At 47.0% G+C, this 26,501-nt stretch overlaps 2 protein-coding genes across 2 annotated transcripts in view; both read left to right on the top strand.

The window, feature by feature from the left end:
- The first annotated feature begins 6,601 nt into the window (after positions 1 to 6,601).
- Positions 6,602 to 20,013, top strand: Fam180a (family with sequence similarity 180 member A). The gene is made up of 3 exons (XM_028768467.1): positions 6,602 to 6,896; positions 17,343 to 17,443; positions 18,836 to 20,013. The coding sequence occupies exons 1-3, from the start codon at positions 6,821 to 6,823 to the stop codon at positions 19,178 to 19,180; spliced, it is 522 nt and encodes a 173-aa protein (XP_028624300.1). The 5' UTR covers positions 6,602 to 6,820; the 3' UTR covers positions 19,181 to 20,013.
- A 5,050-nt stretch (positions 20,014 to 25,063) lies between these two features.
- The window catches only part of Slc13a4 (solute carrier family 13 member 4), a 42,023-nt gene continuing 40,585 nt past the window's right edge, over positions 25,064 to 26,501 (top strand). Inside the window, 1 exon segment of the mRNA XM_028768416.1 lies at positions 25,064 to 25,162. Coding sequence (XP_028624249.1) covers positions 25,064 to 25,162 — 99 coding nt within the window.

Here is a 26,501-nt window from a genome sequence, read left to right as displayed (position 1 = left end):
CTTCAACAGCTCCTCCATCAGGCACGTTTTCTGAGTCCTACACTGCATCCCACCTTGCTCTTATCCTGATGTGTATGTTTTTCTAACCCTGCCTCTACAGGCTGAACCTCAGTACAGCACACCACCTCACTCCATCCCAGAGGGAAGCATCCTTGGCCATGCAGAGGAAAAAGCAACAACAATTTGAATGATACGCACATTTTTTTAAGAAAATCACTTTGCTAAAGATTTAACCAATGAGGATCTGCTAAGCTATAAGCACTGAACTGCCCCAAATCAGAGTTACTACATTCGTGGGACCATGCTTCTTACACAGGCACCCGCAAATTGCCTACAGGAGTTCTGTGATCCATATTAATTGTTGGTTTGGCAGCATCTAGAATTACCAAGGAGACAAGCCCCTAGGCCTGTCTGTAAGGGATTAGATTCATTGAAATTGGAAGGCTCATCCTAACTGAGTTGAACCATTCCATGGATTAGGGTTCCATATTGAATAAAAACAAGGTGGAGGTGAGGGTGGGTGTCTAGAGAGACGGTTCAGTGGTTAAAAGCACCTGCTCTTCTTACAGACAGCTCAGGTTTGGTTCCCAGCACCCACAGGCTGGATCACAACCATCTGTAACTCCAGTTCCAAAGGGTCTGATGGCCTCCCTGGACATCAGGCACTAAGATGGTGCAGGCGTGTGTGTGTGCAGGGAAACACCCACACATACAAAATAAATAAATCTTTAAAAAGAACAGATAAGACCGATATTCATCTCTCTACTTCTTGACTGTGCGTGTCACATGACCAACCACCCCCCTGCCACCATGCCTTCCTGGCCATGAGAAGCTAAAGCATGCCCTTTCTTCTTTAAGTTACTTCTTGTTAGGTGTTTGGTCTCAGCTGGAAAAAAAAAAGTACCTAATACACCTCCTAAGGTGAGGTCCTCAGACTACAACCGTGTACAGATGCTGGAGGCACCAGTTCCGCCCCATTTCCTCTAGGCTCACCCTTGATCTTTCTTCTGCGCTCCTCTCCTTCTGTGGTAGCTAGTCCCTGCTCTCTACTGATCTCTCTTTTGTGGGCTCAGGAGAAAAGAATAGAGAAAAATGAGCTGTCAACGTGGATGCTAAACAGACTTAGCTCAAGCCGTTCAGGTCCCTGTGTCCTGCTTTAGAAACTGTTTTCCCCTAAACATTACCCAACACGTGTCTGGGAGAGTCTTCCAGGGCCCTCAGCTGGTGCAGTGCATCACCGTTTCCCCTAATGCCTTGTGTGGAGTCAAGACAATATGCCACCCACTTGGCTTTACTAAGGTCTGGAGGAAATGGGTCACTGGGATGCTAAGGAGCTGGTGGAAACCCCTGAACTCAGGGCTCCCAGCCCACCGACAGGCAGAGCTGGTCCTGCTCTGTAACTGTCCTTTCCCTAAGCTGGACTCACCCTCAGCATATGAAAGCCACCATATTGTATAAGCAGCCAGACAGTGCCATCCCACATCATCCCATACCCCCCAGGGCTCTCAAGTGTTTTTCTGACCTCTCCCGCCCTCCACCCACTTCTTGTTCTTTCCTGAAAAATTCTTCCCCGGTTTCCAAATTCAGAAGAGAGAAAAGGAAGATTTCCTTCCATTTTCATTGTGGATGGAAATAAATCAATTGTTAGTTTCTTACCCCAAGTCAGATTCGATAATGAACTGGTCCTGGACTGTGAAGGACAAATGTGAATGTTTTCGGAGGTGTTTTTGGAAAATCACAGACAGTGGGCAGGAGACGAACCTGCTGAGCTGTGGTTATTGGCATCGGTGATTCAAAGCAGGAAATTCCTTACATAACTCACCCTCTCCCAAGCCTGCTGGGAGCAGGAGAGGCCAACTCCTCCCTGGGCTTCTCTCTTGTTCCCAGACTAGTATCCACTGGGTCTGAACATGGCTGACCATCCACTTACTAAGCCAGAGTAAATGTTCATGCCCCTTCTCCAAATCTCTTCGGGGCCAGAATTCAGGGGAGAAGATAAGAAAGACACTAACCACTCCCTCCATAAGGCTCCACATGTCTGCTTCTACGGAACGTATGGAATGAGCAAGTAACATACTCTCTCCAGGGAGCTTCCCATTCTAGAATATTCCTTCTGGTATCATACCCACCCCTACCTTCCACTTCTCTAACCTCTAAGAATCTAAGACAGACAGACAGACAGACAGACACACACACACACACACACACACACACACAGAACATATCAGTCAGGGTAGGCTAGTTACTACAACAAACACCCCCAACACCTCAGTGAACTAACACAATGATAGTCTCACATTTGTTCACATTTAATAGCTGCCGATCTTCCTAAATTGAGCCATGACTACACAGGGGCTTTCATTTGCTTTCTAAATTCTACTTCTTGCTTTCTAAGTCACAGTTCTTTAAGGAACTGTAGCTTGCACATTTGTATGGAAGCAAGAGTTCTCTTCAGTTCTTCTTTACAGCTTGGAGTATAAGGAACAGATCCCAAAGCGCACCATGTGAACCCCATAAAGTTGGCAGAGACCTGGTCCACCATGTTCAGTCAGCGCTGCCATTGGTGGGCCTAACCCTTTCTCCCCTGACACACTGCTCTGGCAAGCAGGGCTTCCAGCCTCACAGCCATGGGAGCTGAGTTGCCCAAAGGACTCTTGCACCTGGCAGAGAACAGTTTGCACACATGGACATTGCGGAAGGACAGTCTGGCCTGGCCTGACACAAGCCTACACGTATTACTGAGTCACTGATGGTAGCAATCCTAGAGGGATGGATGAATGTGTCTTCTGCCTTGGAAGCCAGCACTCTGTGACTTCATTTGTGCTTCTGTTGTTGGACCAAATTACCTCACTTACGGATTTAAAATAGAATCCAGACCAAATGTGCTGGCTGTGTAGACAGAGAGGAAGGGTTCAGTAGACGCAGACTCTGGGTACCAAGCCAAAAGAAGAGGCTGGAAGCTGACACAGGCATTCCCACTGTTCAAAACCTGTGCCTTCTTTCTCCATTCATCTGCTCATTCATTCAACACTTTGCCTACAGACCAAATGGGTCTATTCATCTTGCCGATCATCTGTCCCTTGGTCATGCCTGATTTCTGTAGACCACGTCACCAAGCCCGCTTGCCTTTTGGCTGACAGATGGGTCAGGATATCAGGAGGCAAGAGGTGGAAAGGAGAAGGTGAAAGGCTAGAGTCTGGAGAGTAACAGCAAGAATATAGCAAGATCTGAGGTTGCCCAGCTTTAGAGCCAATCAGAGCTGAGGTTGCCCAGCTTTAGAGCCAATCAGAGCTGAGGTTGCCCAGCTTTAGAGCCAATCAGAGCTGTGGTTGCCAAGCTTTAGAGCCAATCAACAATCACCCAAGAGAGCCCAGTCCCCTCCAGGTCCTTTGGACACTCTTTGTAGATTTATAAAATACGTTCTATGAGAAAGCATGACACCAGAAGCCGGCTAGTATCAGAGCCAGGAGAACTAACTTCATACTATGCAATCATGTGCTGGGTCAGCTAATACAGGATGCCCAAGAGACCATTGCCAATTTCAGAAACTTGAAAGCTGCTTTTTAAACCTTTCAGTAGCTTCAGATCAGCCTTGGTGGAAGTATGTTCACCAGAGGAATTGGCAAGCAGACTAGGTTTTCTCCCCAGTCCCTGAGAACTGATTAACCAACCTTCCAGTTAAGTGTTCTGGAAACAAAAGGATGAGATAGACTAAAGAAGCAATTCTGCATGCAGAATCTCAAAGGCTCAGGCTGAAACCCCCCAGGTCTCCTAACAAGGTGACCTTAGGTAGATTCCTTGACCCCTCTGAGCCCGTTTCTTTATGTCTCTGTAGTACCTATGCACCGAATGCATAGTCTGTAGCAGGTACTGCTCTCAGCAATTACATGTATCAATTCACCAGTTCCTAATAGCATTCTTCAGAAAGGAAACTACCGGTATCCCCATTCTGCAAAGGAAAAAATGGAGGTAAAGGTAGATGAAGGAACCACACTAAGGCCTCACAGCTCGTAACTGTCAGAATAACAAGAGCAGGAAGCCTGCCCCAGAGCTTTGTCTGGCTTCCAGCCCTGCACTGCCTGATCCAGTGGTCACTGGCAGTGCAGAGTCAGCCACCCCACACTACAGAGGGCTTCATCTTGGTTGATTGACATTAAAGATGCAATCATGTGCCCCAGACTGCACACAGCTTGGTCTCTGGTCTTCTGCAGCTGGGCTTCCCTTAAAGTCTCACCACCATCCTTTGGGAAGTGTTACCCTTACAGAGGGTTTTGACTCTGGCTTCTATTTAACAAAGAAAAATAATAAAATGCTTATTAATTAGAACCCAAAGGTTCTTGAAACTGATATTGAAACAGCGGTGTATCTGAAGGCAGCAGCACAGCAAGCAGACTGATCCTTGAGCCACCTGCACTGTGTGGGAAATGTGTTCTCCTCTGAACGGGGCATGGCTGCAGGTCTCACTTGTATGCTGTCTGTAAGATGCTTGTGTGCTGCCTATAAGATGTTTGTATGCATACAGAAGCTTTGTGGTGACCTGAATCTGGATGCCTTTATTTTAAAACTTTAATCTTAATTTTCTAAGTAAGTAGAAACGCAATGGAGCCACCTCCCACTCACACTAAGTATTAGAAGCTTTGGTTTGTGCGCATCACGTGTGTGGTTTCCCAGACCCAGAGTAATCAGGGGTGGGGAGGGGTGGAGAGAACTACGCATGAGCCTTGAAAATATTTGTTAATGGAATTAGTCTTTCAACCCTGCCTCGTAGGACTTTTATCAACCATTAAATACTTTCATGCAACTGCCCTCGGAAAGAAGAAACTTAAGTATGTGATGGGAGACACATATAAGACTTCAGAGACTTTTGTATGGTGTGTGTGTGTGTGTGTGTGTGTGTATGTGTGTGTGTGTGTGTGTGTGTGTGAGTGTGTGTGTGTGTGTTGCCGTGTTAATGCTGTATTGATTGTAGAAATGATACTTTGGATATGGTAAACCAAGTAAGAAGTAGAATTAGATTTAACTACACCTGTTTCTTTGACGTTAAGGGGCTGCTAGAGTTTGTAATGCAGTCTGTGACCCAGACATCTGCAGGGAACGCTGCTCCACACTGACCTACCTCATCATTGTAAGCACTGACCAGTTAATAATACAGGGGGGCGAGTCTAGCACAGAACCTGAAACACGCTAAACACCTGAGGGCCATTAGCTATATTAGTGACACCAACGGCTTTCAGTGATTAGCAGGGAGCTCCAATGGAAGGAAAGGGAACCTCACGGTGTCCACTCTAGTAGTCCACTCTGGAAGGCCATCCTGACCACTGTCTCCACGGTTAGAAAGCCAAAACAGCAAGAGATTCTTCAGAGTTCCTCAAGCTTTCATAGTCTTCTCTGGAGGTCGGGAAGGTGGAGGAGTGGCACATAACTAAAGACATAGTTAGCACATCTATGACAGCGTTGCCTGTACGTGTTTGGGGACAAGTGAGCATGGCATGTGCGTGCATGTGAGATTGATGTCCGGTGTCTTCCTCCCCTGAGATTCATGAGTGCTGGGGATCAAACCCAGGTCCTCACACTTACACAGCAAGCACTTTATCAACTGAGCTGTCTCCCAATGCTTTTTAAACGATGATGGGAAAATATTTCCATTCTGTGAGAAATAAATCTGGGCACAGTACAGAGAGGTTCAGCGGCGACAAGGGTCATGTGGCAAGCTTGGTCTCTAGTGTAGTGAGATTAAAAAGTATATGGAACCTCCAAGATGAGGAGTGTGGGGCTTGGTGCAAAGTAGCTAGGTCATTGGGGCATTGTCCTTAGAAGGGATTAACGTAGCTCTTTGGGGATCCTGGTTAGTTACCATGAAAGGTTTTTGCAAACAGAGAAAGCCGGATTCCAGAAGGCTTCCTAGATCACCATGAAATTGCTTCCTCACAAACATTCCCACTGAGGTGTCTTCTTTCGTCTGATCCTAGCCAGAACTGTGCAGAAGCCAGTATCATGCTCTTGACCCTCCAGAGGAATGAGCTAATTCAACCACTTTTCTTTACCAACTGTGTGGAAAGCACCCCATACAAGCATCATGGATATGAATGGGAGCTCATCCCCAGCCTCCTGCATAGGCTCACAAGATTCACAAGGCAATGCCTATTCTCCACACCACCTGTCCATTCTGCTTCTCACAACCTGACAATGCCCCACCTACCCAGAACCTAGGAAAGGCGCCAGACCCCAAGACCCACAAGTCTAGCTCCAGGGAAGAGTGGTAGGAACACCCCACCCTAGTACTACAATGACTGTGCTGTCCTACAGGCAACTCTGAGCTCCACCAGCCCCCACCGTCTGCCAGGCAACCTCTCAGCACTTCCTCCAGCCCTCAGTCCTGGCTCTGAAGTCGTATGTGTGGACGGGGAAAACAGCCAACTTCTCGCCGGGCTCTCTAACAAGTTCCGCGGGTCTGTTTGTTAAAGAAAAATTCCAGTGGGCGCATCCAGCACATGGAACTCAAGCACAGAAATTATATTTATCCAGCCCACTGCCAAAGAGATCACATGCCCCGTGAGTCACTCCAGATGTGCTCAAAAACAGAGCCTCCGTGTGGAAGCCTGGTCCCCTAATCCCAGAGAGAGTTAGGTTAAGAGAGGTACCAATTTCTGTCCCACCCAAGAGGCAGCGTCTGCCTCCACCCTCTGGAGCCAGGGAGAGGCCCTTGCTTTCCTTATAGACAAGAAAGGACAGTAAGAACTCTGTCCTCTCACAGAGTAGAGTGGGGGGCCCACCTGGGGTCCCACAGGCATAGAAGGTCAGTTAGTCTCCCTCCTGGAAGATGCCCTGGAAGATCCTGACGATTCTGTTGGTGCTCTCCAGCACCCAGGTCACTATGTCCTGCAGGTGGAGCAGGGGTAAGTTGTTTTTATTCTTGTGTTTCTCTGGTGCTCGTTCATCTTTCTCGAATAGAGGGAGGAAGGAGTTAAAAGCCCTGTGCCTGCTTCATACACCAACTTTGCCAGTGCTCTATACTTCTGGTGTGGTACCTCTTGGTAAAAGGTGATAGGAAAAGCCGGTGGAAGAGCGTCAAAGCAGCTGATTTGGGAGACTAATGGAGGTTGAGAAGCCATCGGGTTGCTCCTGCTGGTGACCCAGAAAGAACTCTTCACTGTTTAGGAGGATGGGTACAGGTTCTCTCCAGATCCCTGGCTGCTACTGCTGAGACAGACCCCCTGAGAGAAGGTGTCAAGCTCCGCTGCCTGTGTGATGGAATGGTGGCCACTGGGATATAGGAGGCTGCTACCTGGGAGACTAACACAGGGAGCTCTTGGCCAAGCTGGTCGAGAATGAGGTATCCAGGATGCTATGGGTGTGCATTTTGGCAGCCAGGTAAAGTTGTGTAGTGGTGGGTAAGGAAAAAAAGAACCATTGGGGCATCTGTCCAATGTGCTTGGGTGGCAGGGGTGCCATTCCCATCAAACCTCCATGGAAAGAAGCCAGTATGTGCGAAAGCTTTTCTCTCATGCTGACATCTTCTCCCTCGGATACCACTTCTGAGAACAAGGATGGCATCTTTACTCTGGTCTGGCTGTACTTGGCAGGCACCGGGGACATATCAAGCCAGCTAGTTTCTTACTATCGGGAAATGAAGAGCTGGGAGTGCTACCCACCCCATGCCAGTCTGAGGAGAAATCTTTCCGCTGCCTCTATCCAGCTGAGTTCACATTCCCAGAAAGACCTAGAAGTAGTGTTCCCTCACGTCAATCCAGACGCTCTTTATAGAGACTCCTAAGGGGGTGAGGATTGGCATGAGGATTGGTGTGCCCCTCCTTCTCAGGGACGATGTCAGGGAGGGAAAGCGAGGCCTGAGCAGCAGGGGAGAAACATTTGCAATGGAAGACAGAAGCTTGAGGCGCTTACTCATTTATCGTCTCTGTGCTTAAACCTGACATTAGGGACTGGCCGGGACATAAGTGTTGCCGAGATGCAAATTGCAAATAACAGAGACTTCACACACACACACACACACACACACACACACACACACACGCCTACCTGCTCATGTGCATAGTCTTTAAGGGCTTTTGGGGGCGGAAAGCAGAGAGGTCTTATAATTGGATTCTGTCACTTATGCTTGTCACACTGGAGCACAACTTAATTTGCCAAAGGAGACAAAGGCATCTTCTCTTCTTAAGGCTCTGGCTGTCAGGAAGCCAAGAGAGGACTGGACGCACAAGAGGGCTCATACACACTCCTGCAAGGACTCGGAGATTTCAGTGCTCTCTTTAACGAGCCACCTGCATGATCTCTGACAGGTTTCTAATTCCTCTGGATGTTGTTAGCAAGCGGCATCCTAGCAATCGCAAAACATGCCCTCGCAGGGCTGATTTGAGGATGGTATTCAAAAATGTGCTACAAAAATTATGTACATAAGTGTTAGTGGCTACTTATCTCTCTAAAAAAATAATAATAATAAGCATTATTCCTTAATGAAAAGCTGAGTCTCTCAACACACTTGATAGCAACATTTGAGGCTCTTGGGAACAGGTTTTCCCAGCAGGGCGCAGGCGCTAAAGGATCAAGGCCAACACAAATGACCAAAAGGCCATTATGGGACAAAGTACGAAGCGCTAGATGTATGGTCCAAGACTGTGTTCTGGAGCAACAAGTGATATGGAGTCCATCCAAGTTTCTTCAAAAATTTTCCACATGGTTGGCTTTTATTTTTCCTCTGTCTTAAACATTTTTTTTTCTAATTAAAAAAGGACACAATTCTTGTCACCATTAGATTAGCTCAGTTGATAAAATGCTTCCCATGCAAGCATGAGGGCCTGAGTTACCCCAGATTTCATGTGGAAAAGCTGGGTATGGAGCCTGTGTCTGTAATCCCGTCGCTATGGGGGCTGAGCGTAGAATCTCACGGCTCACTGCCTGCCAGCCTAACCCAACTGGTGAGCTCCAAGCCAATGAGACATACTGTCCGAAGAAGATGGACTGTGTTGCTGAGTGTAACGTTCTCCAGGTTGTCCCATGGTGCGATCCTATGTGTGTGCCTTCGTGTTCAAACACACACACACACACACACACACTAAAATAACTTTCCCACAGGTGTTGTCCTTTTCACCTCCTTACTCCAATTCTGAACTGCCACCCTGCTTTCAGTGAATTTCCTTAGGAGACTGTATCCTTCCGTCCATATCCTCTACCACAGCCCTCCCCTCCCATACACACTGCTCTATATAGAAAGAAACCCAAAAGGAGTCTGCCCACTGCCAGGCACCCTTCTTCTGCCCCTTCTCCCAGCCTCCCCCTAGGAAGCACTCTCTAGGATTCCCTCCCTCCCCCGCCTCCTAGGGTGGTGATTCCACAGCCAGATCCAGGACTGCCCAGTCCAGCCTCACCAGCATGACGAAGTCTCAGTGACTCACCTGTGGTTTCTGTGGTTAACAGGGCCAACCTGAGGACACTGACCTACACACACAGCCTGTGTCCTGGCATGCCCCACAGCCTGTCAGGGAGATACCTAAGGGAGAGGGCTTGCCTGACTTTAAAAAGGTAAAAAGTAGATACATAATAACCAATAATCATGACTATGTTGTTGTTAAGGCCATATGAAGTATCTCTATTTTCCAACATTTATTTATTTGTCCGTATGACCACGTGCTCGTGTATGGACACATGTGTAATGCTGCACACATTGTAGGAGTCAGTTCTCTCCTCCCAAGTCAGGCTGGGAGGCAGTCATCTTCCCTGCCCAGCCAGCATCCCATCCCCACAAAAGTATTTATTTATGAAACGGTTTAGTAAAACAGACAGCCCCGAGGGTTAGTGGGTGTCCTAGAGTTGTGCTTGTCCTTGCTCTTGGATGCTCTGCCAGGTAAGGGCAACGGCCAGAAAAAGTTGATGCTGGTCTCTGCAGTGTCGCCTAGCGCACCATGCAGATAACTATTGTAGTCAAGTTCACTCCTCTACCACACTGCCTCACTGGAAGCAGGCATGAAGGAGTCTGGGACTGTGGTCTTCTCCAAACAACAGCAATTCTCCAAAAGGCTTGGCCCTGGAGCCAAAGAATGATCGACATCAGAATCTGGCAGGAGATCTTTCATAAGCAAGAACATTTCTCATCCACACCCAGAGTTGCTTCAAGGATTCATTCACAGTGGCGCTGTGCTTTGGCTCGATGTGGTCTGCAGCCAGTATCCTTTCCAGAAGGTTCTCTGGTGCAAGTCCTACACATGGCTGAGTGGACTCCACTGGAGGGCTCCACACACAGGAGTGGGAGCAGGAAGACAAAGGACAGTTTCAAACCCAGGATCCTGAAAAGTCAGAGGTCAGACTCCATCGCAACTCTGCTTCCGCCCCGGGGAGGGAGCCTTCTGGCTGCACTCCAGGTCACAAAGTCTGCACGGGATAAAAGCATGGGGAGATAGCAACTGCCTTGCCTAAGATAGAGGAGAAGCAGCTCCCTCTTAGCTGGAGCAAGGACTCCTGAGAGATAAGGCAAGACAATGGTGGGGATCAAAGTCTGCTTCACTGGGACCAGACCTGGAACTTTAAATGATGGTAGACTCACTCTCTTGCAAAGAGGAAGCTCCTGTAAAGTACCCTGAAGAGAACCAAGCTCGAGTAGCTAGTGTGGCCCTACAGTATCATTTATCCGGTCAACAAACAGTAATGGGCACAACACTAGGTATCAGGAATACAGTGATGAGCAACACAGACAGGTCCCATTCCCACACAGAACCGACATTCTAGTGAAGGGGACAAGAGACAAGCACATGGATAACGACAATGTGTGAGTCGCTGGGTGGCAACATAGTAAGGTCAGAGGTTAGAGTGCGAAAAGCTTATCATCCTAGATATGGTGGTCACAGAAGGCTCCCCTGGAAGAGAAAAATCACAAGAGACCTGAGAGGTGTGGGAGGGAGTCTTGTAATCTCTGTGGAGCCTGGGAGCAGATATTTCAGGGAGACGAAACAGACATGCCTTGAGAGAAAAGTTCTCCAGATCTGTTTAAAGACAGTGAGGTTTTCTATGGCCAGAGTCACATGAGCCAGGGAGACGGGAGATACATGCCAAGCTGATGAGGACTTTGATCTGCAAGTACTTGCTACCATGTGAAGCTTTGTGGGTGTTTGGTTGGTTTTGGGGGGTGTCCCTGGGAAAAATTAGAACCAGAGAAGGTTCTGGGTGCAGTGACATCTCCAGGCCCCCCGTTTCCACAGACTTACTTCAGGTACTGTACTAAGAGCAGAGTAAGGATGAGCCAGAGTCTCTAGCTCCACACTAGAGACACCATTAAGGGAGATGGTTAGAGTTAGAAGTCTGGGGAGGCTGTTGGGATGGGGAAGATGTAGGCAAGTTCCTGATAGATTTGGAAAGGACCGTCACCAAAATGTGATGATTAGATGGATATGGGATGCTAAAGAAAGAGGAAGGAAAGATGGCAGCTGACCAACTGGGGGAGATGAAGGATGTTGGGGAGGATGCAGGGGTGTGTGTGTGTGCGTGTGTGTGTGTGTGTGTGCATGCGTGTGTGCATGCATGTGTGTGTGTGCATGGGTGTGTGCATGCATGTGTGTATGTGTGTGTGCATACGTGTGTGTGCATACGTGTGTGTATGCGTGTGTGTATGTGGTGTGTGTGTGCGAGTGTGTGTGTGCATACGTGTGTATGTGTGTATGCATGAATGTATGTATGTGTGCATGTGTGTATGTGTGTGCATGCGTGTGTGTGTAGCAGGTGACTGGCGTGAGGGAGGACCTGGAGGTGGGAGGATGTTAGTTAGCTGAGAGAGTGTGAGCATGAGAAGAGACAGAGACCGCTGGGCAGCAGCGAAGGGTGTATGTGACAGGGTGACTGAGATCTTAAAATACAGCTACTTAATGTGGTGACGTGTCCTCCAAACACATGCAGATCTGCATAGGTGGCATGAGTCAAGAGATGACCCCATGGGTAAAGGCACTTGCCACCAATGCCTCATGACTGAGTTCAATCCCTAATACCCACATTTGGAAGGAGAGAACCAACTTCTTCAAGTGGTCCTCTGACCTCCACATGTGTGTGATTTATTTAAGGATATATTTTATAGCAAACGCATCTCTTTCGTGGTTATTCAGAAATGAAGAACAACCATTCTTGGAGCAAAAAGACCATTATCCACCCCTGTCTGAGAGGTTGGACTCTGGGCCTACAGGCTGGGCATTATACTAAGGTCCTTAACCACCAAGTCTCTTCATCTCTAAAATGAGATGCTCTGGGGTTATTAGTTGTTTGTATGTGAGCACCATGCTTTAGTAGCTTCTGTTTGCAGTCCAATGGTGTCCTCTTAACTGGAGGCATGGACAGGGCTTGCTGGATCCAGTTTCTAAAGTAGCCTGATCCACCTGGTGTGATCTTAGCAGGTGAATTATCTGTTCCGTGCTGGTCAGTCTAATGTGTCATAGATACTCATTTGCCCGTGAAGGAGGGGACAATCTCTGTCGTCATTTTCAAGACCACCTTGTGCCTCAGACTTTTAAGCAAGGAGACCGGTGAGTCCCAAGTCTACTCAAGACAGACATATAGAGTGACCCTCATGAGGATGGTCACAACCCCAAAGAGAAGCTCAGTGACTGGGCTGAATGTGGAACTCTAGGGAGAAAAGCAAGTGAGCCGGACAGGTTTACACCCCACAAAACATACACAAAGCTGTGGCTCTGAACAAAGCTTCTAGTAACCTTCTCATCTGAGATCCAGTGGTCCTGAGGATGTGGGGCACTCTCTAGAATTCTCTGGTGTTTCTGTTTTCTCCCCTACTCTCTGGTGGGAAGAGGATGCTAAGCCTGACAGTGCTAAGCCAGGACCACTTGCCAAGCTTATGATGTCTCACAGTTCGCAGATGGCTCACAGTAGCATCCTTAAATCAGGGTTGCTGGTTTATTTAGCATCTAGTTGCTCTTTTTTAAGTCATTCCTATTGAGCCTGCCTTCTGAGCCTTACAGTAGGCAGAGCTGATGGTCGGGGAAAAGGAAAACTCACTTTCCATCCCAGGAGCAGGCAATCCTGAGAGCCCTTTCCGGGAGGAAGGCAGCAAGCAAGACACTAAGTGTGCAGAATGAACAAAAAAGCCTCAGAGGTAGATGCATGCTTAGGGGTGAACAGGAGAGGATCCCTGGGGGCGCAGGGCTGTCACCCAGCGACGTGGGAGCAAGCCTGGTTTCAAGCTTTGTATATGATTAGCTCAGCCAGCATTTGTTTTAACCACAGACCTTTTTGGCCGGATTCAGCCTTCATCCTTACCGACAGGAGCATAGGGTTGGGGGGAACCACGTGTTAAATTGTCTCCTCTGTGTTTTGACATTGCCTGGATAGACAGAGCTGTTGCTCACTGGCTGCCTCCAGCATCTCAAGGTCTTGCCTGGAGTCACCTCTAAGCAGTTCAAAAGCCACTGAGGTAGCCAAAAGCAAGCTACCCTCCAGCAGCCTAGGGAACATGCATGTCTCTACCTTACCCAATGCACAGGGTCAAGGTAGCAATAGAAATATGAGGTGCAATAGTGCCAAGAGGTAGAGATGAGAGAAGGAAAGGAAAGAGGGACCCATCTCTAATGTGCTCTAGCTCGATAGCTGTTTTAGTGAGCTCTGGGTTTGACTGAGAGACCCTGCCTCAAAGAGTAAGGTAGAAGAGGGATGAAGGAATATTCCCAAGCTCAACTTTAGCCTTCCACATGTGTGCGTGCACACACACACACATACACACACATACACACACACACACACCCCACATGCACTTTCCACACACATACACATGAAAAGGAAAAACAGGATACTTGTGTACCCCACACACTTCCCATACAACCACCACCCTAGTCTGGAGAGCTAAGGATGCTTCTAACCCTTTCTACCAGTGCCATTATTAAGTATACGAACAGCAGCTAGGACTGACTGTGGCCATCACTGAGCTCAGTTCTGAATGGGAAAGTATTGAGAATTAAGGCTTCCCTGAGGTAAGAATAATAAAAGATATGCCCTCAGCAAAAGGACTAAGTGAAGAAAGCCCAGGCCTAAGACTACAGTAACTTCCCTAGGGAGCCCATGATCATGATGATGGGACAGGAAGGCCCAGCCCATGGCACCATTCCCTCCCCTCTATCAGCTGGAGGGAAGATATTTTCATGAGACTGACGCACTGCCTACAGCACTGAGCCATGTAATGAATGGATACTTTAAATTTTCCAATAAGAACGATGTTCTGGAACTAGAAACAAATAGTTCAGCAGTTACGAGCTCTTGCTGCTCTAGCCTAGAGCCTGAGTTTGATCGTCAGCACCCACACTCTGCCTCCTTCATCTGCCTGTAACTCCAGTTCCAGGAAATCCAACATGCTCTTCTGGCCTCCTTGGACACTGAATGCATGTGGTAAACACGCAGGCACACATTTATAATCTAAATAAAATACATGTATATTTTTAAGATGTGACAGAAAACATGGAAGAATAAGGATGGAACGCATCTGGACACTTCCTTCCTGAGGACTAGTTCTCATGATACCAAAGGAGCTAGGCAAGCTTCCAAGGCAGAAAACCAATCAACAGTCCTACCCAACTACAGCTATGCCTCATGGACAATAACAAAGGCTAGGACAGCAAGCAGTTCCTAGAGGTGCAATAGTAGCATTTTTGTCTTGGTCATAGCCAACAACCATCTAATTAGACTTAAGACCTTCTCGGAAGAAAGGAATCTATGCCCGATACTGTAAACCTGGCCTGCTACTTGTAACTGGTGAGGCCACGGAGCCTAGAAAAGAACCTACTACTGACACTTCACTAAACCAGTATAATATCTAACTGCATTCTAACTACGTATCCTTAATCTCACATGTAAGGGTTGTTCCCACCCCATATAAAGATGCTTCTCTTTGTGGCAGATACATCATTACAGAAACCATTACAAAAAGCCACAATTGGTCAAAACGTAGAGAACAACCAACTATGCGGTTCCTGGCCCAAACTGATATGTAAACAACACAACCCCTTCACTTAAGACTCAAGGGATCATCTCAAAAGAGGGTAGAAAGACTCTAAGAGCCAGGACAGGATGTCTGCTGTGAGACAGAGTCTTCTACATGTGACAGGGAAAGTGCACCCAGGAAATCTCAGCAAAATGGTTGCCTAAAGAAGATCTTAACTATGGCAACACAACTGCCATGCCAGCATGGATGGGGATTCTCACAAGGCTCCACCCACAGAAGGAGAGCTATGGGCAATTGATGCTTGCCAGGGGAGGGAGAATCAATCTTTTTCCTGGGATGAGACCTTCCCACCATCCCCAGGAGGTTAGCTGATTCCAGGAACTCAACCCGAAACACATATGAACTTAGCAGGCTGTGTTTATAAATTTATGTAAGGAACAGATATATGTATATATGTGTATGTGTGTGTATATATATACATATATTCATACATATCATATATATTCATACATATCATATGTACACACATATACATTGTATACATATATATCACTTATAATAGAATAATCAGAGGTCAGGATTGGGGAGGAACATGGGAGGAGCTGTAGGGAGGAAAGAAAAGCGGTGCTAATGTAAGTACCGTGCTCCTGTAAATTTCTCAAAGGCTAAACTAAGAAAACAAAGATGTTCTGAGAGGAGAACTGTGGTCATGATGTTGCTCTGAAATCCTGGCTTGAGTCAGTCTCCTCCATCCTTCCAGGGCAAGAATAGAAGAGAGACTCGGAAAAGGGAAAGGAGGGAGATGGTCAGAGGGCAAGGTGCTTATCGTGCAAGCATGAGGACCCGAGTGCAAATTCTCAGCACCCCTGAAAAACCAGGCATGAACCTGTAACCCCAGAGCTGCAGCATAGGGACAGCAGGATCCCTGGGGTTCCTTCTGTTAATCTAGCTAAACCAGGAGCCCCAGGTTCAGTAAGAGACTGTCTCAAAACAGTAAGGTGAAGAAGTGACTGAGGAAGACATCCCAATGTCAACGTCTGGTCTCCCCCTCAGGCTCCCACAAGCAAGTGCACAAACACGCATATATGTAAACACTTACACACAAACACAGAAATAGCTCACTCTTTGTCCTACGTCAGGTACCCATGTTTCATTTCCTACAAAGAAGAGAGAAGCAAACTGTACATCCTACTGATACCCTCAGTTGGTACTTCCAGATCCGAACAGGCACATAGAAACACAAAGTCACATCCACCTCAGCCCTGAGGAACTTGTGGCAATGGGCCACAAACAAGCTACTGCAAAGGCTGTTTTTCAAGTAAAGCTGCATCCAGTCACTTTATATGGGAAGCAGGAGGTTTCAGCTGTGGGCTTTTCAGGATGGTCCTTTTAGGTTGAGATGTTCTTTTACTATTTCTGATGGGAATCATTCTGGAAAGATTTACATTGCCTCATTAATACCTTGAACATAACTTAATGCACAGAACATAGAGGGCCACCCTTATAGTCGTCTGTTTACTACATTTTTCCCCCTCTGGTTTTCTAAAGGTCATGGTCCTTTTCTATCAACAGGTTCGTCAGCCATTTGTGACCAGTGTCTGAAGCATAAAGGGGCTGAGCAGGTGGCAGGGGCTATTTGATCTGGTCCTGAAAACCTGGGGTTTCTCATAATCACCCTGTGTTCAACAATATTCTGTTTTCTCCTTCACTCCTCCATCAGTGCCTAGTACATTCCATCCTTCATCCCAGCAGGAACCCACCCAGCTCCCTCCAGCTTACAAATGTCCTTAACTGTGCAGTAAATGCATGGTTATATCAGCTGGCCCTCAGCTGAGGGAAGCTCTGAGCCCTCAGTCACATGGTCCCCTAGGGCTCTGTGTTTGGGTTTTGCACAGTCTGCTTCTTTTCCTCTGTTACCTGTCTGATGATCCTTGGCATCTCTACCTCGGAAGCTGGGCTAGCTAGCCAAAGTTGCAATCTCTGACAATAAGACTGCAGATTAGCAACTATATACTGACCGGTTTTAGGCATTATATGCTGTGAAAGCTATATGCCATGTGTTGGGCAATAGTTTCAGGGTCTCCCTTGTAGGATTAGGAAACGCTTTTTTGCTTCTTTATTTTTCTATTTTCCCTCATCTGCTTTGTTCTAACCTAAATTTCCTAGCGCAAACATAGACAAGGCAGATAAATTTTTTTTTCCAGTTGCTCCTGTATGTTCCTGATAAGCTACTAGTCTGACGTACCTGGGAGCTTTCTGAGACACAAAAAGAGAGTCTGCCACTTCCCCTCTCCCTAAGTCTACCCACTTTCAAGATATACTTGAGAGGGCTGCCCTCAAGGTTAAGTAGAGAAAGGTGGCCAACCAGCCATGACAGCCCCACAAGTCAGTCTCTTGTCTCTTCCAGCTGCACTGTTCCCAGCTGCCCATCGGCCAAAGAGGTCCTTGTCACTGCCGTTGAATCCAGTCCTGCAGACCTCCCTGGAGGAGGTGGAACTATTGTATGAGGTAAGGAGAGGGAAAGCCATCAACCCAAGTCCACCCAAAGACATGAACCATCTCTCTTTCTCTGAGAAGTGATCTGCCTGGGCCCATGAACTTGGATGGTCTGTGCTGTAGCAAGTAATGCCCTAAACTATCCCTGGAGGTGATAGACTCTGGCCTACATCAACCTAAGAGATTCCTGGGACCACCTCACCTTTTCCATACATCCCGACAAAAATGACAGTATTCAGAGTCCAGTCCAGGCATAGCTAGAGGTGAAGCTTGTTCCATAGGTGCCTCTGCCACACCCAGGCACAGAGTAGAAGGTCCCAAGTGAAAGCTTAAGGCATCGTTCATCTGTAATGTTCAGGCAAAGCCACACTGGGGCCAAGCACAGCTGTGTCTCTAGACTTTGTCTGCTGTACAGAGGTCCAGTCTGGCTACCCCACTAACTCACCTAAGTTTCTAGAACCCTAGACTAGCCCACATGCTTTCTTCTCCCACTTATTCCTGCTTCCCTGAGACCCTACTCCTCTCAATCATGGGGAGAGTTTCTTGAGGTCACTTGGTTCAGGCCAGGAGCCTGAACTTCAAGGTCTGAACTTCAGTCTATCAGCCAAGAGTCTTTCTGAGCCCAAATCTCAACTGTTGCAGGGCATTTCAATGTGATCCCAGAAACTCCCTTCCAGTTTTGATAGCTGTGACAAAGTGAAGCCAGAGAGGAACTTCCAAAAGCTTCCCTGGGCAGCAACCTGCTAGAGCATAGTCTCTTCCAAGCCTTGAAAATGGAAGTCACAAACCAATGGTTCAGAAAGACAAGAAGCAGTGTCATGGAAGGCAGAGAACAGAAGGGTGGAGACTTGGGATTTGCAGTCTTTCCATTCTTCGAGTACTTACACAGGCTTCTCGTGTCACTGGGCAGGAATGAAGATAGATACAGCCCCTGTTCTTGCAAGCCAGCGAGATTCAGCATCCCTGCATCCCGCTACCCCCCAGCACAACGCTCTGCATTCTTTAAATTCCCACTTCTGGTTATAATTTTTTCTGTGATGGTCAGTTTATACTTCAGAAGCTCTTCAGTGGGTAAGAGGGACAAAGAGAAGATAGGATCACTTACCTACAGGGTGGTACTGTGGCTGATACCAGAAACTATGTCACATCTGTCCATATTTGTCCTGTATGTTTCTCGTGATACCTCAGTGGAGTAGATCATTTTACAGAGAAGAAAGGTGAGCCCCAGAGAGGTTAAGGAGGCAGATGAGAGTTGGGGCTTGGGCCCCTTGGATTCTAAGTTCTTTCTATGGATGCTTCCCCACATGTGGCTATGACCCCTCACTCTGTCCTTAACAGTATCTGGTTTCATGTGGTTTTTCCTTTCTTCTTCTTCTTGTTTTTTAATCTCATCTTTCTCCACAGCTCTTGCTAGCTGAAATTGAGATCAGCCCAGACCTGAAGATCTCCATCAAGGACGAAGAGCTAGCTTCCCTTCGGAAGGCCTTGAATTTCCACTCAATCTGCAATAACATAATCCCCAAGCGTATCCCAGATATCCGAAGGCTGAGTGCCAGCCTGGCAAACCGCCCTGGAGTCCTCAAGAAAGAAGACTTTGAAAGGATAGCATTAACCCTGGCTTACACAGCCTATCGAACAGCCTTATCTGAAGGGCATCAGAAGGACATCTGGGCCCAATCCCTCATCACCCTATTCCAGGCCCTGAGACATGACTTGATGCGGTCCTCAAGCTCTGGAGTGTCTTCCTGAGAGAATGGCTCATGCTAGGACTTTGAAGCAGGGACAGGGACACACAGTCTTCTAGAACTTTCATTCTCTACTGCACTTGCAGAGAAAAGTTTGTAATTCCCACACGAAATAGCAAAGATAAATGAGTCACCCCAATATTCTTTTGTCCCTTGTTGCTTCCAGACAGACATATCTGACCCATGATAAAATGTTACCTGTGAAAGGGCTAGACTGGACTTTCAAGATGCCTCCAGAGGCTAACTGGTCTACCTGGTAGTGAGCAGAAGTCTGAGATATACTTACACATGTACCCAACAGTAAGGACTGTGGATGGAGTCTGGGCATGACAAGAGGATGGTGGGCAGATTCCTTTGGTTCTAAGGGATCTGTGTTGAGTGAATATTTTCTGGCAGGTTTTATGATAAATATAAAAAAGGCAGAGATGCATTCAAATAAATACGCTATTAGCCAAGGAGGATATACTTGGTTTCCCCCAAAGCCATGAAAAAGAATCAGTATTATGGTGACACATGTGACTTGAGTCATCTTTTCTGAAGTTATTCTGAGACAAGAGAAATAGAAAGGACCATGGAAGCACTAGCAGTCCATCCATACCCTGTCATTTCAACACAGAAGCCAAGCTAAAGCATAGTGCCCTCCTAATGAAAGAGGTGATACCACTATGTTTGTTTGTCCTAAAATACCATAGCATTGTCAGCGATTTGGGTGCTCTTGAAAAAATCGCTTTCAGATGACAGATTGTTTACCTTTCAAATGCTGAATTTTTTTTTTTTGCTTTCAAAATGTTAGTTTGATACCTGTTCATTATTTATATTAAATACTGGTTGATATTTAAATGGCATGTGTGCAATATCTTGAGCCCTTGTTTGATATCTAAATTATTTAGGATATTCTAATAAAGGAGGCAGACAACTCCCAGGTTCCTTCTTTGTAAAATGACTTCAGCCATTGAGTTCTACAGGAGGGGTATGTCTCTATGGGGTCTGCTGAACTGTTAGAAAACCCTCTCTCCAGCTCACACACAAGACCAAGCAAGCTCTGTCCATCTTGTGTGGGGTCCTGGGGTTCTCTGCTGTCCCCTCACACCCAGGTCATTAAAGTACACTTTTAATTGTTACCCGTCCACTTGCCCCTGACAGCTAGCCTTCTTGAATAGCCTGGCCCCTACACAATTCAGACTTCTTTACATTCTATGCTGAGGTCACAGGGCTGTGACCTGTGCATAGAGTGAAGCACCTGGGTTCTGGATGGCTTTGTCCCAGCACAGAGGTCTGGCTTCCTTCTCCTCTGGGGCTCCAGCTGGATTCTGGGAACTACACAGCAGAAAGTACGATATTTGAATGAGGGCTTCTGCTGAGCTGCATTCTGGAAAAGAGGGTATTTTACAGTCTCCATTTAAGCATGAGTCTGGACTTCCCCAAAATCTTCCAGCAGGTGAGCTTTGCCTGCATGTTCTAGCTGCATGCTCTCTCTGCAGAAGAGTGAGGATGCGGGAAGAAAGTATCTCTTCCAAACATGAAGTCTCTCAAACATGAACCTCCCCTTACACTCCTGCTCGGAGCACTAACCCTCAGTCCTGCTTTCTCATCCCTGGACATTCTTCATAGACCCCAAATCATTTCTAATACTTTCTCCTTCCCTCTCTCCATCCCTCTTCTTCATGTTCTGTGGTATATGTGGATGTGTGTACTTGTATGTATGAGCACATGGGGGAGTGTACCTCCTATGCACACAGAGGTCAGAGGAAAATGTCAAATGTTCTGCTCTATCACTCTCTCTATTCCCCGAGACAGGGTAGCTCACTAACTTGGGCTAGGTTGACTGCCAGAAGCCCCAGCCATCCTCCTGTCTCTGTAGCCCTCAGTGCTAGGGTTACTGGAGTTTGTGGCCACATCGGGATTTTTATATGGGATGATGGGATTTGAACTCAAGTCTTCATGCTTGGCCAGCAAATGTTCTATCCACTGAGTCATCTCCCTGATGCAGCTTTTTGCTCAGTTTTTCTCATTTGTATACTATATGCTCTCTTCAGCAGTTGCTCTGCTTCCCTTTTTCTGTTATGTCTCTGATGCCCCGATAACTAGGTCCAGTTTTGAATATTTGGGGGTCTTACTCATCTCCAGCCTTTCATAGTCACCCCCTCTCCTCCCCTCTCTATATCCCACTGCACCCATACTGTTCCCTGTGTTGCCCTTTGGATATAGCAAAAGTCAGCATGCAGACACAGCTGGATTTTGCAGAGCTGGGCCTGTAATCCATAGCCAACTCTATGTATTAACTCTGTATTTTCCTGGATGCGGAGTGAGCAGGGGACCAGCAATACCTCAGCTCCTAGAAGTGTGCAAAACCCTAAGAGCAGCTTTGCCTCCACCTGGAGACTCCACCAGATTCATCCTTGTACTCAGGTGCCTGGTGGAAGACCAACCCGTGGGCTGACTGCCTACCATGCTGTAAGAGTAGCAGCTAAGGGGAGGGACTGGAGATGTGTGAGGGGGAAATCATTCCAAAGATCATTGGGATCAATGGTAACTCACTCACCTGTGTGCGCACGCGCGCGCGCACGCACACACACACACACATACTAGCACACAAATTAAAGGCACTTTGTCTTCATAAACTGGGGCGCCTGGGTCAATGTAGCAATCAAGGGCTGAAAATGTAAAAAGGCCATGACCTTTTAAAGATAAGCGAAGATTTCATTTTCAAAGTAGCTAGATTCTTAAACATCACTTCACTCTAAATGAAGACAGATTAATTTTTACACACAAAAAGATTTGTAACATTGGCTTCATTGCTACATAAAATCAAATATGATGTTACTGCCCAACAAAATAACCCCTCCCCCAAATAATAACCCCACTCCTTGCTCGGTGAACAGCAGAGGAGACGGGTCCGACACAGAGCCTCCCTTTCTGCCTCTTTAGTGTCCGTCGTGCACACAACAATCATCTTTGCTCACAGAGTTCAAGGGGATGAAGTTTGCAGGGGAGAATGGCCTGTGACTCACAGAATCCTTTCTGTCATTTCCACGCTGTCTAGAAATTTCCTGTGTGCAGGTGGGATGCTCAGAGCCATCTGCATCTCTGGTGTTCCGACAAGAAACCTGTCATAGCTGATGCAGTCTCGTCACCTAAATCTAATGAAGGAATCATATCTAGAATCACTCTGTCAAAGGCACGTTATCAGGTGAACTGGTGTAAATTGAAAAGCTAGCTAAGTGACTTCGTAATGTCCTCTACTTTTCTAGCCCATCTTAATATCTTACAGACCCTCCTCTTGTTGTGGCTAAAAAATACACACAGCGTGAAACTTGCTATCATAGCAGGGTTGAAATACACACGCGCACACACACACACTTTTTGAAGTCTCTTCTTGTTCTGTTTGTTAGGGGCTAGGGCTCAAACCCAGGATTTCCTGCCCACTGGGCAAGCGCTCTGCTACTGAGCCAGGTCACGTCAGCAGCCTGCACGCTGTCATGTGACCAACTTCTGAAAGGTTTCCATCTTGACAGGCCAAGACCTTTGAACAGCTCTCTTCCTGTTTCTCCCCACACCAAGGCAACTTTTCTACTTTTCATGAGAGTTTGACTACTTCAGCAGAGCATGGTGGCTCACACCTGTATTCTCAGCACTCGAGAGGCTGCTATAAGAAGGACCCCCATGAGTTGTGGATGAGCCTGGGCTACATAGTTAGTTCTAAGCTATCCTGACTACTTTTTTATACCTTTTTTTTTTTTTTTACACAGAATTGACAGAGCCCTTAGCACTGTATTCTGGACAGTGGTTTCTCATGTGGAAAGCAAGATAGGTCAGGAGAACTACTAGCCCTACCATGCAACTTGCTTTGCTTCGTTTAATTCAACAAATATCACCCGTGGTGTAATACAAACGGCCTAATTGCATTACTAAACTCACTGGAATCTTCAGTGCCTCAGATATCTCATGGAGGAATTTGAAGCAGCTTCTGGGTTTGACGGGAGGTGTTCATTTCTCCAGCTGTTTATTTTTTATCCAATCTTTCTCATCTCTGTAACTGGAAACATCACAGGCATGTGGTCTTCTTTATTCTGCATTTCTAAACCGTCACAAAAATGAGGCAAGGATGTCGTAGCTGAGCTAGCCTGTCTTTGACATGCAGGTAGAGGTGACTTCACCATAACCTATCATACAATCGCTAGATGACTTCAAAGACCTGTCTGAAAAAAAAATCAAGGAGAACTGGTTTTGTGGGAGCCACTTCTCTGGATGCTCTACTTCTAGGCCAGGGATCACTTCAAAGGGCTATGGCTGCACAAGGTGCCCAAATCCTGTGAATCCAAAAGAACATGGGTTCACAAGACCTGACTCTGCATCTTCCAGATCAAGGCCATCTGGCCAAGACCATCACTTAAAAGAAGTTATGGGGTTTTTTTTTTCTTTCTCTTTTCCTTTTTTGTCTTGTTCCAAATCTGTCCTTTCTGAATGTGAAAATGAAAAAGAAAAAAGAGGCTAAACCATGTCTCCAAATGAAATTCCCAGTGTGACTATTGATGAGCCTTGTCCCCATGGCTCACATGGGTCTGCATTGTGCCTCTTTCCTATGTTTTTATCAAGGAGGACAGCCTGCTTTCTTTTTTGGTAAAGAGCCTCAGAGAGGTGAATAGACACCCACTCCAACTGGCATCTAGACTTTTCAAGAGTGGAGGTGAGCTGTTCCCTTCTTCCCAAGCACCCCAAGTGTCATTCTTCCTGCTGGCTCTGACCTTTCTACCCTGCGAGTACCCAAGAAGCAAAATTTGCCTGGAAGGAAGTCTTAGTACTGTTCAGTCCAGGACACACTCCTCTACAATTAATGCCTATATTCCCCTCGCCACCAGATGTGTCATCTTTCTGCGTGATGAGCAAGTGACTCTCCCAGGAAAGCTGTGTCCCATGCTTGCAAACAACAGGGCAGTGCTAGGGAAGTAGAATTACGCTCAAGGTGCTGACCAACATCCAACCCCTGGGATGCTTGAGAAATGGAAAAACAAGAAAGCCGCCTGGGTTCTGCCAAACCAGCAAGCCCCTGCTGAGACCAATCAAGGGCCGCCTTCAGAAGCGATATTGGCTCATTCTTTTCAACTTGCTGATAGGCTTTGAGAAGTGGGCGGAACCACTGCCCTCTGCCCTGTCCCATTGGTTCAGAAAAGTTAAAGGTGGGCCTCTCTGACTAGTTTTAGTCCTGTAACAAAAAGGAATGTCTTGGAGATTCTTCACGGCTGCTTTGGAAGTCCAGACTTCAGGAAAGCTATAAGTAGGAGCCCAATTTGAAGGGAAGAGATCTAAACAGAGTCAAGGTGTCAGGTACTGAGAGAGAGTGCCCTCACTCCCAGGTTGAGGTCTACCTATGCCTCAGACTGACACCGGTGCTGGCTTTAAGGGAAGGGGCCACCAGATTTTTACCAACAGTCAGCCAGGTCAGGGGTAAAACAGCAGCTGCCCCCAAACAGGTCACCAGAAAGAAGAAAAGCTACTGGTTTTCTTTTTTTAAGGATTTAAATGATTCTTCAGTGCTGACCAGCGGCTGCAAGCTCATTGCTTGCAAGGACTTTTGCTGGCATCTAGAATGAAGCCACCCTCTTGTTAACCACAGAGAGCAAACTCATCGCTCCGGTGTATAATTCTTTCCCGGCTCCTCTTCGATGGCCATAACACTATGCTGCTCAATCTCACCTAAGGCAGAAGGCAAGGAGCCCAGCTTTCTCTGGAAACTGGGTACAGCCACCCTGCTTTTCTGCTTTCGAGACCAAAGAGGACTAACTCTTGGAACCCAGGGAAGGTGTGAGAAGTCTTCCTGGACTGAGAGCGCAGCATAGTGCGAAGCAGAGGAGGACATTATCGAGGACTCGATCCAGACAGGTCCACCATGGGCTTTCTGCAGGGCCTTCTCCAAGCAAGAAAGCTGCTATTGGTCATCTGTGTGCCGCTGCTGCTGCTGCCTCTGCCCACTATCTACCCCACCAGCGTAAGTAGCAGCCTGCCTACTCCTGTCAGGGCATCAGTGGGAGTGGGGGAGCAAAGGAGGGAGGTCTGAGGGAAGTGGAATACTCGAGGGGCACCCCCAAAAAAACTTCGCTGATATTTGGATGGAATTGTCACACTTGTCTGGAGGAGACCAAAGTACTTTCTTCCTTAAAACTATCATTTGCATCCTATTGTCTCAAGATGGGTCCCCCAATTCTGCTTCCTCATAGGCTGGGAAACTATAGCTGAAATGACTGTCATGTTGAAAAGAGAAATTACAGTAACTGTGGTTGAACCCATAGAAAGGACAGGCTGAGGGGGGTCCCTGTTTCTCAACCTGTGGCTATGTGACAGCCATTAGAGATACAAAAGGCATCCCTAGGAAGGGATGATGGGACTGGAAGGGAGCCTGTCCAGAGTCTGTCCTCAGGTCATGGTAGTCTCTGACAACCAGAATATGAAAATGGCCATCTTGAACCTTCTATACAAACTTTTGGGAAGGGCTTATTGAAGTTGAAAGCACAGTTTAGCCTGTTACTCTGGTCTCATGCTCAGGACTCTCCGACTATCAGCTTCTTCTATATATATGTCTCTGCTTTTAAAAAACAAACAGACAGACAGACATAACGCAACAAGAAAACAGAAATGCGAGCCCCATGGCCTAATTTTAAAACAGGAGATCGGGAACAAAGAAGCCGTAGCTACGTTTGCATTCAGTCGGCCTCTTGGACCTTCCTGGTCCCTTCCCTTCCCCTCTCTCTCCTCACCTGTCTAGGGATGTATAGCTACCCCTCCAGTGGACATGGTCCTTGAAACTTTAGGGGGCGGGGGAAAGCTAAGGCAGGTTAACTACAAGAATATCTCCCATATAGTTCCCTGGGGGACTGGGTAACCAAGATTAAATTTAGAAAGCTAAACAGAAGAGATTATTGTGGTCTTGTTAAACACAAGCTGACTTAAATCTTTAGCAAATAAATAGTCTAGCCTACCAAAGAGGCACCCAACTCAGGTCTGGGATTACTAGACAGTGATTGCCAGTGACATTTTTTTTTCCTGGGCTGTATAACAGTTAATTTTCTGTTTTGTCTAAGGAGACCCGATGTTTTGAATTTTCTTTTCATGGTATTCTTTGCTCCATGCCAGCTTAGTTTAAGAAAATCACCATGAGAGACACATTACCCTCTTTTACGGAGCAGTGTTAAGAAGCCCTGCCTCCCCATCCCCCACAAACAGCCTTCATGTTTGGGGATCTTAACTAGTGCCCACAGGAGGCACAAACTAGGTACATAATGCTGGTTGTATCTCTTGCCTATCTTCCACCCCTTGTACTTTAGATCCCG

The sequence above is a fragment of the Grammomys surdaster genome, unplaced genomic scaffold, assembly GCF_004785775.1.
Source record: "Grammomys surdaster isolate TR1022 unplaced genomic scaffold, NIH_TR_1.0 186, whole genome shotgun sequence".
Lineage (NCBI taxonomy): Eukaryota > Metazoa > Chordata > Mammalia > Rodentia > Muridae > Grammomys > Grammomys surdaster.
This window is presented reverse-complemented; position numbering and strand designations above follow the sequence as displayed.